Raw genomic sequence first — 14,225 nt, 5'->3', positions numbered from 1 at the left:
AAATTTTGTGCACAGGGTGCCAAGCGGCGTGTGTATAAAAATTATATTTTTGCTTTCCTCGGGAGCTAAAAAATAAAAAATCAACGAACATTCAGGACTGAGTTGTGAACTATTTTGAAATAAATGGTCCAATTATAATCAACACACTTATACCCCGATGGCTGCTGGTATTGGTACACTATTTGCTTGCGAGATTGAGTGGGGGCACCCTTTCTGAACACGCATCAGGAACATCTAGCTGTTTTCAAATGCATTGTCGTCAAACTGGTCTTTTTATCTGATTTTTTAACCACTTTCTAATGCTCTCGCATTTACGGGTTTTTATCCCCATTTCAGACCTCACCTCCCCTCCCCATGAGATAGTGCGGCCACTCCCCTTCCAGTAAATGGTAGATCCAATTTTGCATCTTTTGTCCTGTCCACTTTAAAGTAAATAATGATGGATTCGCACTTTGCCATGTTTGTGAGAGGATTTGTGCATGTTCGCACTGCAGTTGCTACGCAACCAGCGTTCCTCTGCAATTTTCGGACTCATTAAATTTACAATGAACCCTGTGTTCAAATATCCATTCCTCAGACACATTGGCGAATAATGAGGCAATCACCTTTTGATGATGGATTCGGCTGTAACTTTAATCTAGATTTTTCGGGTTCACTCTAATCAAATTGAACATAAAAATGTCACACAGCAAATCGATTTTTTTTCAGATGTTTGGTTTGGCCCCGTTAAAACAATTCTCCTCAGTGCTGCCCTTGTAGATTCAATTTTAAGTTTTCACGTTTTGTTATCTACTCAACTGAGTTTAAATAGAAAGTCAAATCGGGCAACTCAGAACACCATATCACATTAGTAATAAATATACACACGAATTAATCTTATTATCAAAACAATCTGAAGAAATCTAATTAAAACATTTTGGTCAAATGAAATGTTCATCAAATTGTAAAAAAGTGATAAGTACATATAAATGAAAGCTAACATCCACGAAGCCGGAAACCGTCAACACGTCTGCAGAAAATTGAAGCACAGGGTTAACACTCATCAGAAATCCTACATTTTGATTATGTAGAATCAGAACGTGTAATATTGTCTGAATGTGTAGATTTGGCCTTGATTTATGCCATTGATGTGCAAAGGAAATTTTTTTTCGAATAGGCATTGGACTAAAGATCTAAGTAACATCAGATGTAATTTTTCTTCAAGCAGTCTGTGATATACTGATTGGAGTAAGCCTGAAAGTATTTATTTTACTGTCAAAGCGTTTTTCAGGAAAACGCAAGTATCATTGTGTATATCAAGCCGCCCCTATTTAATGTTTTGGTGCACTTTAGAAGCGGGCATGTTATAGTTCAGGAGTGTTCTGTAGGGAGTACTTTTTTTTCCTCAGGAACCCCAATTTGTTGTGTCAGATACAAATCAGATTAAAGCTCCCAACTTCAATTACTTTGAAATTACTCCATTTCATATACCACGATTTTATTCTCCAGTTCCTCAAGCTCATTTTCAAAGAAACTTTGGGCATACAAACATATTCACTCGTTCGTGTTAATAAATGTTACTCTTTCTTCTCCAAATGAGTTCAATTTCGAATTCCTGTGGTTAACATAATTATCAGTTTCATTTCATGTGATGTTTTGACGAACCATCCTTGAAACATTCCAGTACAGGGATAGAATCACACTTTACCAAACCGATACATCATCCATCGTAAAGGCCCGATGAACTTTCCAACCCGCTCATTAAACAATCTAATAAGGTTGGTTTTGTATTCTGATGGTTTAGCTTCTGAAACTGGCTTACGGCTTGAACTTTCCACTCCATCAGTAAAGCAACCATCATTCTTGGCCATGTCACAGGACATTTCTTTAGTGCTTAACACAGATGCATTTTCCAGTGTGGTGGGAACTGCACCAGAATATGGAGGAAGTATGGTGCTACCAGTTGGTGGGTCTGCAGATGGTTCTGCACTAGAACTAGACGACCTACTCAACCCTGAGGAAATAGATGACGTTGGTCCAACTGAGGCTGATGGACTAACAGTAGACGACTCACTCGATCGTGAGACACTGACAGCAGTCGGCGGAGCCGTTGATCTTGCTGAGGTTGATGGACTAGCACTAGACGACTCATTCGACACCGAGACACTGACAGCAGTTGGCGGAGCTGTTGATCCTGCTGAGGTTGATGGACTAGCACTAGACGACTCACTCGACACTGAGGCACTGACAGCAGTCGACGGAGCTGTTGATCCTGCGGAGGTTGATGGACTAGCACTAGAAGACTCACTGGACACTGAGGCACTGACGGCAGTCGGCGGAGCTGTTGATCCTGCTGACGTTGATGGACTAGCACTAGAAGACTCACTCGACACTGAGACAATGACGGCAGTCGGCGGAGCTGTTGATCCTGCGGAGGTTGATGGACTAGCACTAGAAGACTCACTCGACACTGAGGCACTGCCAGCAGTCGGCGGAGCTGTTGATCCTGCTGAGGTTGATGGACTAGCACTAGACAACTCACTCGACACTGAGGCACTGACAGCAGTCGACGGAGCTGTTGATCCTGCGGAGGTTGATGGACTAGCACTAGACGACTCACTTGACATGGAGGCACTGACAGCAGTCGGCGGAGCTGTTGATCCTGCTGAGGTTGATGGACTAGCACTAGACGACTCACTCGACCCTGAGACACTGACAGCAGTCGGGGGAGCTGTCGATCCTGCTGAGGTTGATGGACTAGCACTAGACGACTCACTCGACACTGAGGCACTGACAGCAGTTGGCGGAGCTGTTGATCCTGCTGACGCTGATGGACTAGCACTAGACGACTCACTCAACATGGAGGCACTGACAGCAGTCGGCGGAGCTGTTGATCCTGCCGAGGTTGATGGACTAGCACTAGACGACTCACTCGACATGGAGGCACTGACAGCAGTCGGCGGAGCTGTTGATCCTGCTGAGGTTGATGGACTAGCACTAGAAGACTCACTCGACACTGAGGCACTGACAGCAGTCGGCGGAGCTGTTGATCCTGCTGATGCTGATGGACTAGCACTTGACGACTCACTCGACCCTGAGACACTGACAGCAGTCGGGGGAGCTGTTGATCCTGCTGACAATGGTGGACTAGCAGTAGACACATCACTAGACCCTGAGACACTGACAGCAGTAGGTGGGGCTGTTGATCCTGCTGACACAGATGGACTAGCACTTGACGACTCACTGGACCCTGAGGCACTGCCAGCAGTCGGCGGAGCTGTTGATCCTGCTGAGGTTGATGGACTAGGACTAGAAGACTCACTCGACACTGAGGCACTGACAGCAGTCGGCGGAGCTGTTGATCCTGCTGACACAGATGGACTAGCACTTGACGACTCACTGGATCCCAAAACACTGACAGCAGTCAGCGGAGCTGTTGGTCCTGCTGAGGTTGATGGACTAGCACTAGAAGACTCACTCGACACTGAGGCACTGACAGCAGTCGGCGGAGCTGTTGATCCTGCTGAGGTTGATGGACTAGCACTAAACGACTCACTCAACATGGAGGCACTGACAGCAGTCGACGGAGCTGTTGATCCTGCTGAGGTTGATGGACTAGCACTAGACGACTCACTCGACATGGAGGCACTGACAGCAGTCGGCGGAGCTGTTGATCCTGCTGAGGTTGATGGACTAGCACTAGACGACTCACTCGACACTGAGGCACTGACAGCAGTCGACGGAGCTGTTGATCCTGCTGAGGTTGATGGACTAGCACTAGACGACTCACTCGACATGGAGGCACTGACAGCAGTCGGCGGAGCTGTTGATCCTGCTGACAATGGTGGACTAGCAGTAGACACATCACTAGACCCCGAGACACTTACAGCAGTAGGTGGGGCTGTTGATCCTGCTGACACAGATGGACTAGCACTTGATGACTGACTGGACCCCAAGACACTGAGTGCAGTTGGCGGAGCTGTTGATCCTGCTGACACTGATGGACTAGCACTTGACGACTCACTGGACCCTGAGACACTGACAGCAGTCGGCGGAGCTGTTGATCCTGCTGACGCTGATTGATTAGCACTAGATGAATCACTTGACACCAAGGCACTGACAGCAGTCAGCGGAGCTGTTGATCCTGCTGAGGTTGATGGACTAGCACTAGGCGACTCACTCGACACTGAGGCACTGACAGCAGTCGGCGGAGCTGTTGATCCTGCTGAGGTTGATGGACTAGCACTAGAAGACTCACTGGACACTGAGGCACTGACAGCAGTCGGCGGAGCTGTTGATCCTGATGAGGTTGATGGACTAGCACTAGAAGACTCACTCGACACTGAGGCACTGACAGCAGTCGGCGGAGCTTTTGATCCTGCTGACGCTGATGGACTTGCACTAGACGACTCACTCGACACAGAGGCACTGATAGCAGTTGGCAAAGCTGTTGATCCTGCTGATGCTGACGGACTAGCACTTGACGACTCTCTGAACCCTGAGACACTGACAGCAGTCGGCGGAGCTGTTGATCCTGCTGATGCTGATGGACTAGCACTAGACGACTCACTCGACACTGAGGCACTGACAGCAGTCGGCGGAGCTGTTGATCCTGCTGATGCTGATGGACTAGCACTAGAGGACTCACTCGACACCGAGGCACTGACAGCAGTCGGCGGAGCTGTTGATCCTGCTGATGCTGATGGACTAGCACTTGACGACTCACTCGACCCTGAGACACTGACAGCAGTCGGGGGAGCTGTTGATCCTGCTGACAATGGTGGACTAGCAGTAGACACATCACTAGACCCTGAGACACTGACAGCAGTAGGAGGGGCTGTTGATCCTGCTGACACAGATGGACTAGCACTTGACGACTCACTGGACCCTGAGACACTGACAGCAGTTGGCGGAGCTGTTGATCCTGCTGACGCTGATGGACTAGCACTTGACGACTCACTCAACCCTGAGACACTGACAGCAGTTGGCGGAGATGTTGATCCTGCTAACGCTGATTGACTAGCACTAGACGAGTTACTCGACACAAAGGCACTGATAGCAGTTGGCGGAGCTGTTGATCCTGCTGACGCTGATTGATTAGCACTAGACGAATCACTCGACCCTGAGACACTGACAGCAGTTGGGGGAGCTGTCGATCCTGCTGAGGTTGATGGACTAGCACTTGACGATTCACTCGACACCGAGGCACTGACAGCAGTTGGCGGAGCTGTTGATCCTGCTGACGCTGATGAACTAGCACTAGACGACTCACTCGACACAGAGGCACTGACAGCAGTCGGCGGAGCTGTTGATCCTGCTGACGCTGATGAACTAGCACTAGACGAATCACTCGACCCTGAGACACTGACAGCAGTCGGGGGAGCTGTCGATCCTGCTGACAATGGTGGACTAGCACTAGACGCATCACTGGACCCCGAGACACTGACAGCAGTTGGTGGGGCTGTTGATCCTGCTGACACAGATGGACTAGCACTTGACAATGCACTCGACACCGAGGCACTGACAGCAGTTGGCGGAGCTGTTGATCCTGCTGACACAGATGGACTAGCACTTGACGACTCACTGGACCCTGAGGCACTGCCAGCAGTCGGCGGAGCTGTTGATCCTGCTGAGGTTGATGGACTAGGACTAGAAGACTCACTCGACACTGAGGCACTGACAGCAGTCGGCGGAGCTGTTGATCCTGCTGACGCTGATGGACTAGCACTAGAAGACTCACTCGACACTGAGGCACTGACAGCAGTTGGCGGAGCTGTTGATCCTGCTGACGCTGATGGACTAACACTAAAAGACTCACTCGACACTGAGGCACTGACAGCAGTTGGCGGAGCTGTTGATCCTGCTGACGCTGATGGACTAGCACTAGAAGACTCACTCGACCCTGAGGCACTGACAGCAGTTGGCGGAGCTGTTGATCCTGCTGACGCTGATGGACTAGCACCAGAAGACTCACTCGACACTGACGCACTGACAGCAGTTGGCGGAGCTGTTGATCCTGCTGACGCTGATGGACTAGCACTAGAAGACTCACTCGACACTGAGGCACTGACAGCAGTTGGCGGAGCTGTTGATCCTGCTGACACAGATGGACTAGCACTTGACGACTCACTCGACACCGAGGCACTGACAGCAGTTGGCGGAGCTGTTGATCCTGCTGACGCTGATGAACTAGCAATAGACGACGCACTCGACACAGAGGCACTGACAGCAGTCGGCGGAGCTGTTGATCCTGCTGACGCTGATTGATTAGTACTAGACGAATCACTCGACCCTGAGACACTGACAGCAGTCGGGGGAGCTGTCGATCCTGCTGACGATGGTGGACTAGCACTAGAAGACTCACTCGACACTGAGGCACTGACAGCAGTTGGCGGAGCTGTTGATCCTGCTGAGGTTGATGGACTAGCACTAGAAGACTCACTGGACACTGAGGCACTGACAGCAGTCGGCGGAGCTGTTGATCCTGATGAGGTTGATGGACTAGCACTAGAAGACTCACTCGACACAGAGGCACTGATAGCAGTTGGCGAAGCTGTTGATCCTGCTGATGCTGACGGACTAGCACTTGACGACTCTCTGAACCCTGAGACACTGACAGCAGTCGGCGGAGCTGTTGATCCTGCTGATGCTGATGGACTAGCACTAGACGACTCACTCGACACTGAGGCACTGACAGCAGTCGGCGGAGCTGTTGATCCTGCTGATGCTGATGGACTAGCACTAGAGGACTCACTTGACACTGAGGCACTGACAGCAGTCGGCGGAGCTGTTGATCCTGCTGATGCTGATGGACTAGCACTAGAGGACTCACTCGACACTGAGGCACTGACAGCAGTCGGCGGAGCTGTTGATCCTGCTGACACAGATGGACTAGCACTTGACGACTCACTGGACCCTGAGACACTGACAGCAGTTGGCGGAGCTGTTGATCCTGCTGACGCTGATGGACTAGCACTTGACGACTCACTCAACCCTGAGACACTGACAGCAGTTGGCGGAGATGTTGATCCTGCTGACGCTGATTGATTAGCACTAGACGAATCACTCGACCCTGAGACACTGACAGCAGTCGGGGGAGCTGTCGATCCTGCTGAGGTTGATGGACTAGCACTTGACGACTCACTCGACACTGAGGCACTGACAGCAGTTGGCGGAGCTGTTGATCCTGCTGACGCTGATGAACTAGCACTAGACGACTCACTCGACACAGAGGCACTGACAGCAGTCGGCGGAGCTGTTGATCCTGCTGACGCTGATGAACTAGCACTAGACGACTCACTCGACACAGAAGCACTGACAGCAGTCGGCGGAGCTGTTGATCCTGCTGACGCTGATTGATTAGTACTAGACGAATCACTCGACCCTGAGACACTGACAGCAGTCGGGGGAGCTGTCGATCCTGCTGACGATGGTGGACTAGCAGTAGATGTATCACTGGACCCCGAGACACTGACAGCAGTTGGTGGGGCTGTTGATCCTGCTGACACAGATGGACTAGCACTTGACAATGCACTCGACACCGAGGCACTGACAGCAGTTGGCGGAGCTGTTGATCCTGCTGACGCTGATGGACTAGCACTTGACGACTCACTCGACACCGAGGCACTGACAGCAGTTGGTGGGGCTGTTGATCCTGCTGACACAGATGGACTGGCACTTGACAACTGACTGGACCCCAAGACACTGACAGCAGTTGGCGGAGCTGTTGATCCTGCTGACACAGATGGACTAGCACTTGACGACTCACTGGACCCTGAGACACTGACAGCAGTCGGCGGAGCTGTTGATCCTGCTGACGCTGATTGACTAGCACTAGACGAATCACTCGACACCGAGGCACTCACAGCAGTTGGCGGAGATGTTGATCCTGCTGATGCTGATGGACTAGCCCTGGACGACTCACTCAATCCTGAGACACTGGAAGCAGTCGCTGGAGCTGTTGATCCTGCAGATATCATGGTGTTGGATCCAGATGACTGTAGTGGGTTGGAATTGTAAGGATCACCAGACATCATGGTATTGGTAGAATCGGACATGTACGCCATGGTGTCGGTTCCAGATGAAGGTGGTGAGTTGGAAATATAAGGATCACCAGACATCATGGTATTGGTAGAATCGGACATGTACACCATGGTGTTGGTTCCAGATGAAGGTGGTGAGTTGGAAATGTAAGGATCACCAGACATCATGGTATTGGTAGAATCGGACATGTACGCCATGGTGTCGGTTGCAGAGGATGGTGGTGGGTTGGAACTGTAAGGATCACCAGACATCATGGTATTGGTAGAATCGGACATGTACACCATGGTGTCGGTTCCAGATGAAGGTGGTGAGTTGGAAATGTAAGGATCACCAGACATCATGGTATTGGTAGAATCGGACATGTACGCCATGGTGTCGATTGCAGAGGAAGGTGGTGAGTTGGAACTGTAAGGATCACCAGACATCATGGTATTGGTAGAATCGGACATGTACGCCATGGTGTCGGTTGCAGAGGAAGGTGGTGAGTTGGAACTGTAAGGATCACCAGACATCATGGTAATGGTGGAATCAGACATGTAGACCATGGTGTCGGTTGCAGAGGATGGTGGTGGGTTGGAACTGTAAGGATCGCCAGACATCATGGTATTGGTAGAATCGGACATGTACACCATGGTGTCGGTTCCAGATGAAGGTGGTGAGTTGGAACTGTAAGGATCACCAGACATCATGGTAATGGTGGAATCAGACATGTAGACCATGGTGTCGGTTGCAGGGGATGGTGGTGGGTTGGAACTGTAAGGATCACCAGACATCATGGTATTGGTAGAATCGGACATGGAGACCATGGTGTCGGTTCCAGAGGATGGTGGTGGGTTTGATCTGAAATGATCTCCAGACATCATGGTATTAGTGGAGCCAGGCGCCACGGTATTAGTTTTAGCAGAAGGTTCCGCACTTGAATTGAGTGCCTGGCTAGATGTCATGACGGTTGGTGCTACAGAACTTGGCTCAACAGATGTGGATCCTCCTACAAAATTTTTAAAAATTGGATGAAAATTTACTTTATTAATTTGCATGCATCGTGTTGTCGAAATGAAAATAGTATGTTTTAGGTTCATAAAGTTGGTTCATATTAAGGGGAACGGCGAAACAAATTTGACGTCAATAAATGTTTGCAGCGAAATTGGTTGAGTTGAAATCTGTCCACGTTTTGCACTTTTACAGCGCAATAATTTCATATGATGTCAAAATACTTCAATGTTCTCGTGAATCCTGCCAAGTTCAAGTTGAGCTCAAATGGAGTTTGCCAAATGCTTCTCACCCGATTTACTTCACAAAGCCCCCCCCCCTCCATAGAAGGTCCGCATTTGTTTTGTCTCGGATGATTAACGTGTCGTGGCGAGTTAAACTGGCCCAAGATATCTGATTAACTGGCTCTACGCCTGTATGATGTATTAATCGCTGAATTATCCTGTGCTTTACTAATACCTTAATGCCTTAATATGATGATTTTTGCGGCTTAGTTTGTTTTATTAGAAGTCCAATAAAACAAAGAGTCGATCCATTTTGAGCGACAATGAGTGGAGTCATTTTGGATTGTGATAAAATCCTGTTTCGGTAAAAAAGGCTAGGCCTTCTAACTTTTAAGACAATGTAAAATGCTGATTAACGTCTGAATTCAATTCCCCGAAACATGATAAAGTATATAATGTTCTATCTTGTAAGTGCACAAACAGCATATTCCATTTCATGTGATTGTAATATTATCAAATTGAAGAAAATTTAGTCCGATTACAGTCCTTAATTTGAGTTTCAAAATAAAACACGATTAAGTAATGATAAAGGATGAAGAAAACAGCGATAATTATCCATTCTACCCGGCAGGGTTCATTTGTATTATACGCACACCTAGGCCTATCTATGTTGTTCTTATTTGGTGTGGTTTAATTTTCATTTGGAATGTAAGCCTAAGTATTAACAAAACAAAAATCCCAGTCATGATCGTCATTCCAGACATTTACGTTAAAACAGTGATGACAAATGACACAAAATGTATAATGAATTTACTTTCAATCTATATTTGACATAGTGAAACCGAATATGAACACCTGAATTCCTGAACCATTTCACAAGAGCCAATAAATTTGCGAAATCGCTGTGGTATTATGCAAGATGTTGAATTCCCAGTTTGGTCATTTTCCCCAGGGAATTCAAATGCGACGAATGCCATCAATTCACCATGAAGGGTCTGCAATGTGTATCGGTCCGTCAAAAAACGCTGATCTTAATTTGCAGCACAAAATTCATCTCATGGCCCAGAAAACTGGGATAATAGGTGTTAAGTACCAACTAAAGAGCCATACCAGCCCCGTTCCGTTTTCGAATTAATACTGAAATGGGATCTAGTGATTCCATTTTTGTTCATAAACATACAAACATGCAGATTCTAATTACAATGCTTTTTGGGGAGAATGCCAAACAAGGTAATAATATAAAGCAATTTAATTCTAGCCCGTGTAATTAAAGAGCTCAACGGGAAATCCCACTGAAACGGCATTCGTAACGGCGTAAACCATTCAGTTGCAATCTCTGCTGTCTTGCAAGGGTTTACTCCGAAGTTTACCCTTCAGATCGGATCAATTTGCCAAACTTTACGAAACTTCGTAACGTTAGTCGTGTCGTGGATATAAAAAAATCGAAAAAAAAAATCGAATCCAATAATAAAATGAATGTGGGGTTTTGCTTTTTTTTTAAAATAATTCTCACTTGCCTGAATTCACGAAAAAATTAAATATCAGTGGTGAAGCATAAAGTTATGAAGATAGTAAAATATTCCCCGTTTGCTTGTTTGTCCCTGTCTACTTGTCATTTTGCCTTTGAGAAAGATTCTGCCAGGTTCGAAACGTCAGGCTCCTCATGTTTTGTGCTTCGTATTTTAAGTCACTGTAGTCATCAAGCCGTTTGCAGCAGTTTTGTATTACATATGTTCAAGGTGATAAATTGACTGAACAAACTTCATTTGGAAGAAAGAAATATCAACAACTACCTTGCATATCTCAGCTTAGTTTCCAAAAAGGAAGTCACACTTCCCCAACAGGTATTTTGGTATTCTTACAATAACAATTATCAAAATTTAGTGGAGTTCACGATGAAAAATTCAATCCCAGAACAAATTTAATATGCAATGTTGAAACCTGCTTTTATTTTTAATAAGGCGAGGATGTGTGGTTTCCCACATCCCAAAGGATTTCTTCTCTCTAAATCATGCGTTTCCATGAAATTAGGCTTTAATAGTTTCCTCTAGTTTTGCATCACAACTTTGAAATAACAAAGCCAGGAGCTATGGAGGTTAATATTTAGAGTAAAAGTTTAGGTTCAATCTCAGAGATATTACTTTTATATAATGATGTCATTACTTTAATTTTAGATTGTACTGAGGTTGTTTACTAACATTCCCAACCCGTCAATCATCCATACAATAAATATCGAATAAAAGCCGTACCGAAGAAGATTTCCCCAAAATATGTGCTCTTGGTGAAATGAAATGAAAATAACTCGGAATTTATAGAATTGATATCTTGTCAATTTAGTTTACAAACATCCAACTCACCAGAGCTTGCCTCTGCCGTGGACCGAGTCAAGGCGGCAGTAAAAACACAGAGCACAACGAAACGCAATGGATTCCCGGCCATTCTGTCTTGAGGGCCGGCACCTGTGGAGTAAATCATTTTCAGTTCTAGTTATAGAAGAAAAGATCTTGATTCCGAATATTCTAATCAATGCCTTGTTAATTCGTTAAACACGTCATCTTCAAGCCGATCTTTTCTGACAAGGATTTCGGAGACAGTTTTAGATGACTGCAAGGTATTCTAATTCATTGTGCTTTAGTTCATGTTAATAGCTATCCGATGTATCTCATACATGATCCTAGTAGAAACAACGATGATAATTGTTCTCGTTTTCATTCCTTTCAGAATAGGAAGGTATTACTGTTAGAGTAGCGACCGTGGTCCTGATTCAACCTGCTGGCTCACCAATCGCTTGAGGTTCTGCAGCGGTTGTTACGGTTAATGACATTAATGTAGACGTGTTTCAAGGATCAGATTATGCTTCAGTATAATGTGTATGAAGTATAATCTCTTTCACACTATAATCCAGCATTTCATTCTGGCTCTTCCTAGCACTTCGCCATAGCGAATAACGTCCACGTGGTGGTACAACTACATATAAATTGCCTTCCTTGTAGCATATCTTGATAGTGGGTGGCTCAAACACTTTATCATTGCATTAAAAGATGGAATGCTGTATTAGACGATTAAAACGTATTGTTTGTACCAAGCGCTCGCTGAAGTTCCTGTATATCCCAAATCGACAGAGCTTCAAGTCTGAGAGAGGGTTTTGCAACTAACGGCAGAGATTAAAACTCAAATGCTTTAAGCCCTCCCAACCTTAGGATGGACTCACTTCTCAAAGGGACACACCATGTTATCCGGGTCTGTTATGGTTACACGGCGCTTATAGAAGTTGGAACAACACGCCGCTGGAAGCCCTAGAACTTTCCGCCTATCCAAATAAAGTTGCTATTTGCGGATTCTCTCAGAGAGGCTGGAGTTTCAAGTCTTCAGCTTTTTATCCTACCTGTACTGTGCCCTTAGGGGGTAATTTTACATGTCTGACAGAAAGGAAGAAAGAAAGCCATCACGCCTGCTTTCCCCTTCCATTAGGTTTTACAATTTGCTGTTTCATTCGGCAGATGTTTGTGGCCTATGGTGTGTGAGAAATACCAATGGAACGGTCCTCATCTGCATTCCCTTTTTCAGTTAAAGCAAACACTCCGTGTGGGTTTTAGTTGTGTTTACGCAAGGAGCAAACACTTTCTGGCAATTAATTAATTGTGGAAGTATTCAGATTCTTTGCATTGTAAAGTTGTTTTCTAGATGTAATATGACTTTGGGGTTATTTTTTAAAACTTTGGTTCTAAAGCATTAGTCTTATCCTTTCATGGTAATATTGGTAGGGAATTTCTGAAGGCCGAAAAATAGACATTTGCTCGTACATTGTTTTTAATAGGAGCCTGCAAGATTTTTCTTTCTCCGAAGAAATTTTTTGAAGGGTCGGGCTGACGAAAGAGTTTTCTCATTGCAAAACACTTAGAATTTGTTATATGTGTTTCTTACAGGGCAGCCGATCCGTCGTCTTGATTTGTAAGAAGATGCGGTGATTCCTTACAGTTAGAGAATTTGACAAGATCCCCCAAGGAAAAATCTTGATTGCTTGCCCTCTCGCCATTTCCCCTCCGATTTCTAAAGCCGAAGGTCCTTCAGAGAGACAAGTCGACAGGAGTTTTGCAAGAGGAGAGCTTAACTCAAAGGTTAGTTGCGTCTTCCGCTTTGAGTCGGTGTTTGTTTGAGCACTTCAAGAGCCAACGGGCCAGACCTCTTCAGATCGAGAATGAATAGGGGACTAGCATAACAATCAAGGCACGCCCAGGCGAGAAAACTGATGAATTTGCCCAGAAGCTCAGCCCGGACTTACGCTGGAAGACGTATGCGTGCAGTTCCCTCGAAGAATGTATCTCTCTTAGACATTCATACAGTGATGGCAAAGGCTGCAGTTGAGGGGCCTCTCTTGTGCTATGTTTTCACGTTTGGACGACACACTTATTGTTCCTCTTTCCTTATCTTTCCTCGCGTATAAACTCACTACAAACCTAATTGTATTTGTAAGAAGATGGAACTGTGGCGCGGCGGAGTGAGGTAATTTTTGATCGAGAATGGGATAAACCTGAAATAAGCACTGGTGCCCATCCGCTGAAAGGAAGATTTTTTTATCGGCCACCCCACCTTCATAAAATCGAAAGGGCGAGGGAGGGGAGCTGGACACGATCGTTCTATGGTGGCGCTATACAAAGCGATGAGTTTCGGAAGATAAATGGTACCTTACAAGTATTGAAGTTCGCACGACTTTAGTAAAGCGCGCTCTTGAAAAAGGAACACTTTAAAAGGGCACATACAGTATAAATAAACATAAAACTGTTTACAGATCATTTGGAGATAGGGTAAGTGCTTTCAGTATTTTAATATTTCGATATTAGGCCTACCCTGAATTTCCTTTTTATTTTTTGGCTTTTTGAGCCATTTTTGATCTAAAGGGACCATTGCACGGCAACTTCCCAGAGCGTATGCATACGACACAAACTACATGTCCAAGCCGTAACTCTTAAACGTTACGCTGTTCAGTCA

At 46.1% G+C, this 14,225-nt stretch overlaps 1 protein-coding gene across 1 annotated transcript; it reads right to left on the bottom strand.

Moving 5' to 3' along the window:
- Window positions 1-619: 619 nt before the first annotated feature.
- LOC147795239 (uncharacterized) lies at window positions 620-12,448 on the bottom strand. The gene is made up of 4 exons (XM_087132173.1): window positions 12,319-12,448; window positions 11,594-11,695; window positions 5,955-9,010; window positions 620-5,792 (listed from the first exon to the last, which is right to left on the bottom strand). Exons 2-4 carry the CDS (start codon window positions 11,673-11,675, stop codon window positions 1,677-1,679), a joined length of 7,254 nt encoding a protein of 2,417 aa, XP_086988299.1. The 5' UTR covers window positions 11,676-11,695; window positions 12,319-12,448; the 3' UTR covers window positions 620-1,676.
- Window positions 12,449-14,225: the final 1,777 nt, after the last annotated feature.

Source organism: Acanthaster planci, unplaced genomic scaffold (assembly GCF_054643075.1).
Source record: "Acanthaster planci isolate LZ-2023a unplaced genomic scaffold, COTS_SCS Contig112, whole genome shotgun sequence".
Classification (NCBI taxonomy): Eukaryota; Metazoa; Echinodermata; class Asteroidea; order Valvatida; family Acanthasteridae; genus Acanthaster; species Acanthaster planci.
This window is presented reverse-complemented; position numbering and strand designations above follow the sequence as displayed.

Excerpts from the sequence above, each read along its gene's own strand:
- LOC147795239 (XM_087132173.1), bottom strand. The coding sequence starts at position 11,675 with ATGGCCGGGAATCCATTGCGTTTCGTTGTGCTCTGTGTTTTTACTGCC. Across the intron at positions 9,011-11,593 it reads CACGGCAGAGGCAAGCTCTG|GAGGATCCACATCTGTTGAG; the intron begins GTGAGTTGGATG and ends AAAATTTTGTAG. Across the intron at positions 5,793-5,954 it reads CTGTCAGTGCGTCAGTGTCG|TCTTTTAGTGTTAGTCCATC; the intron begins AGTGAGTCTTCT and ends GTGTCGAGTGAG.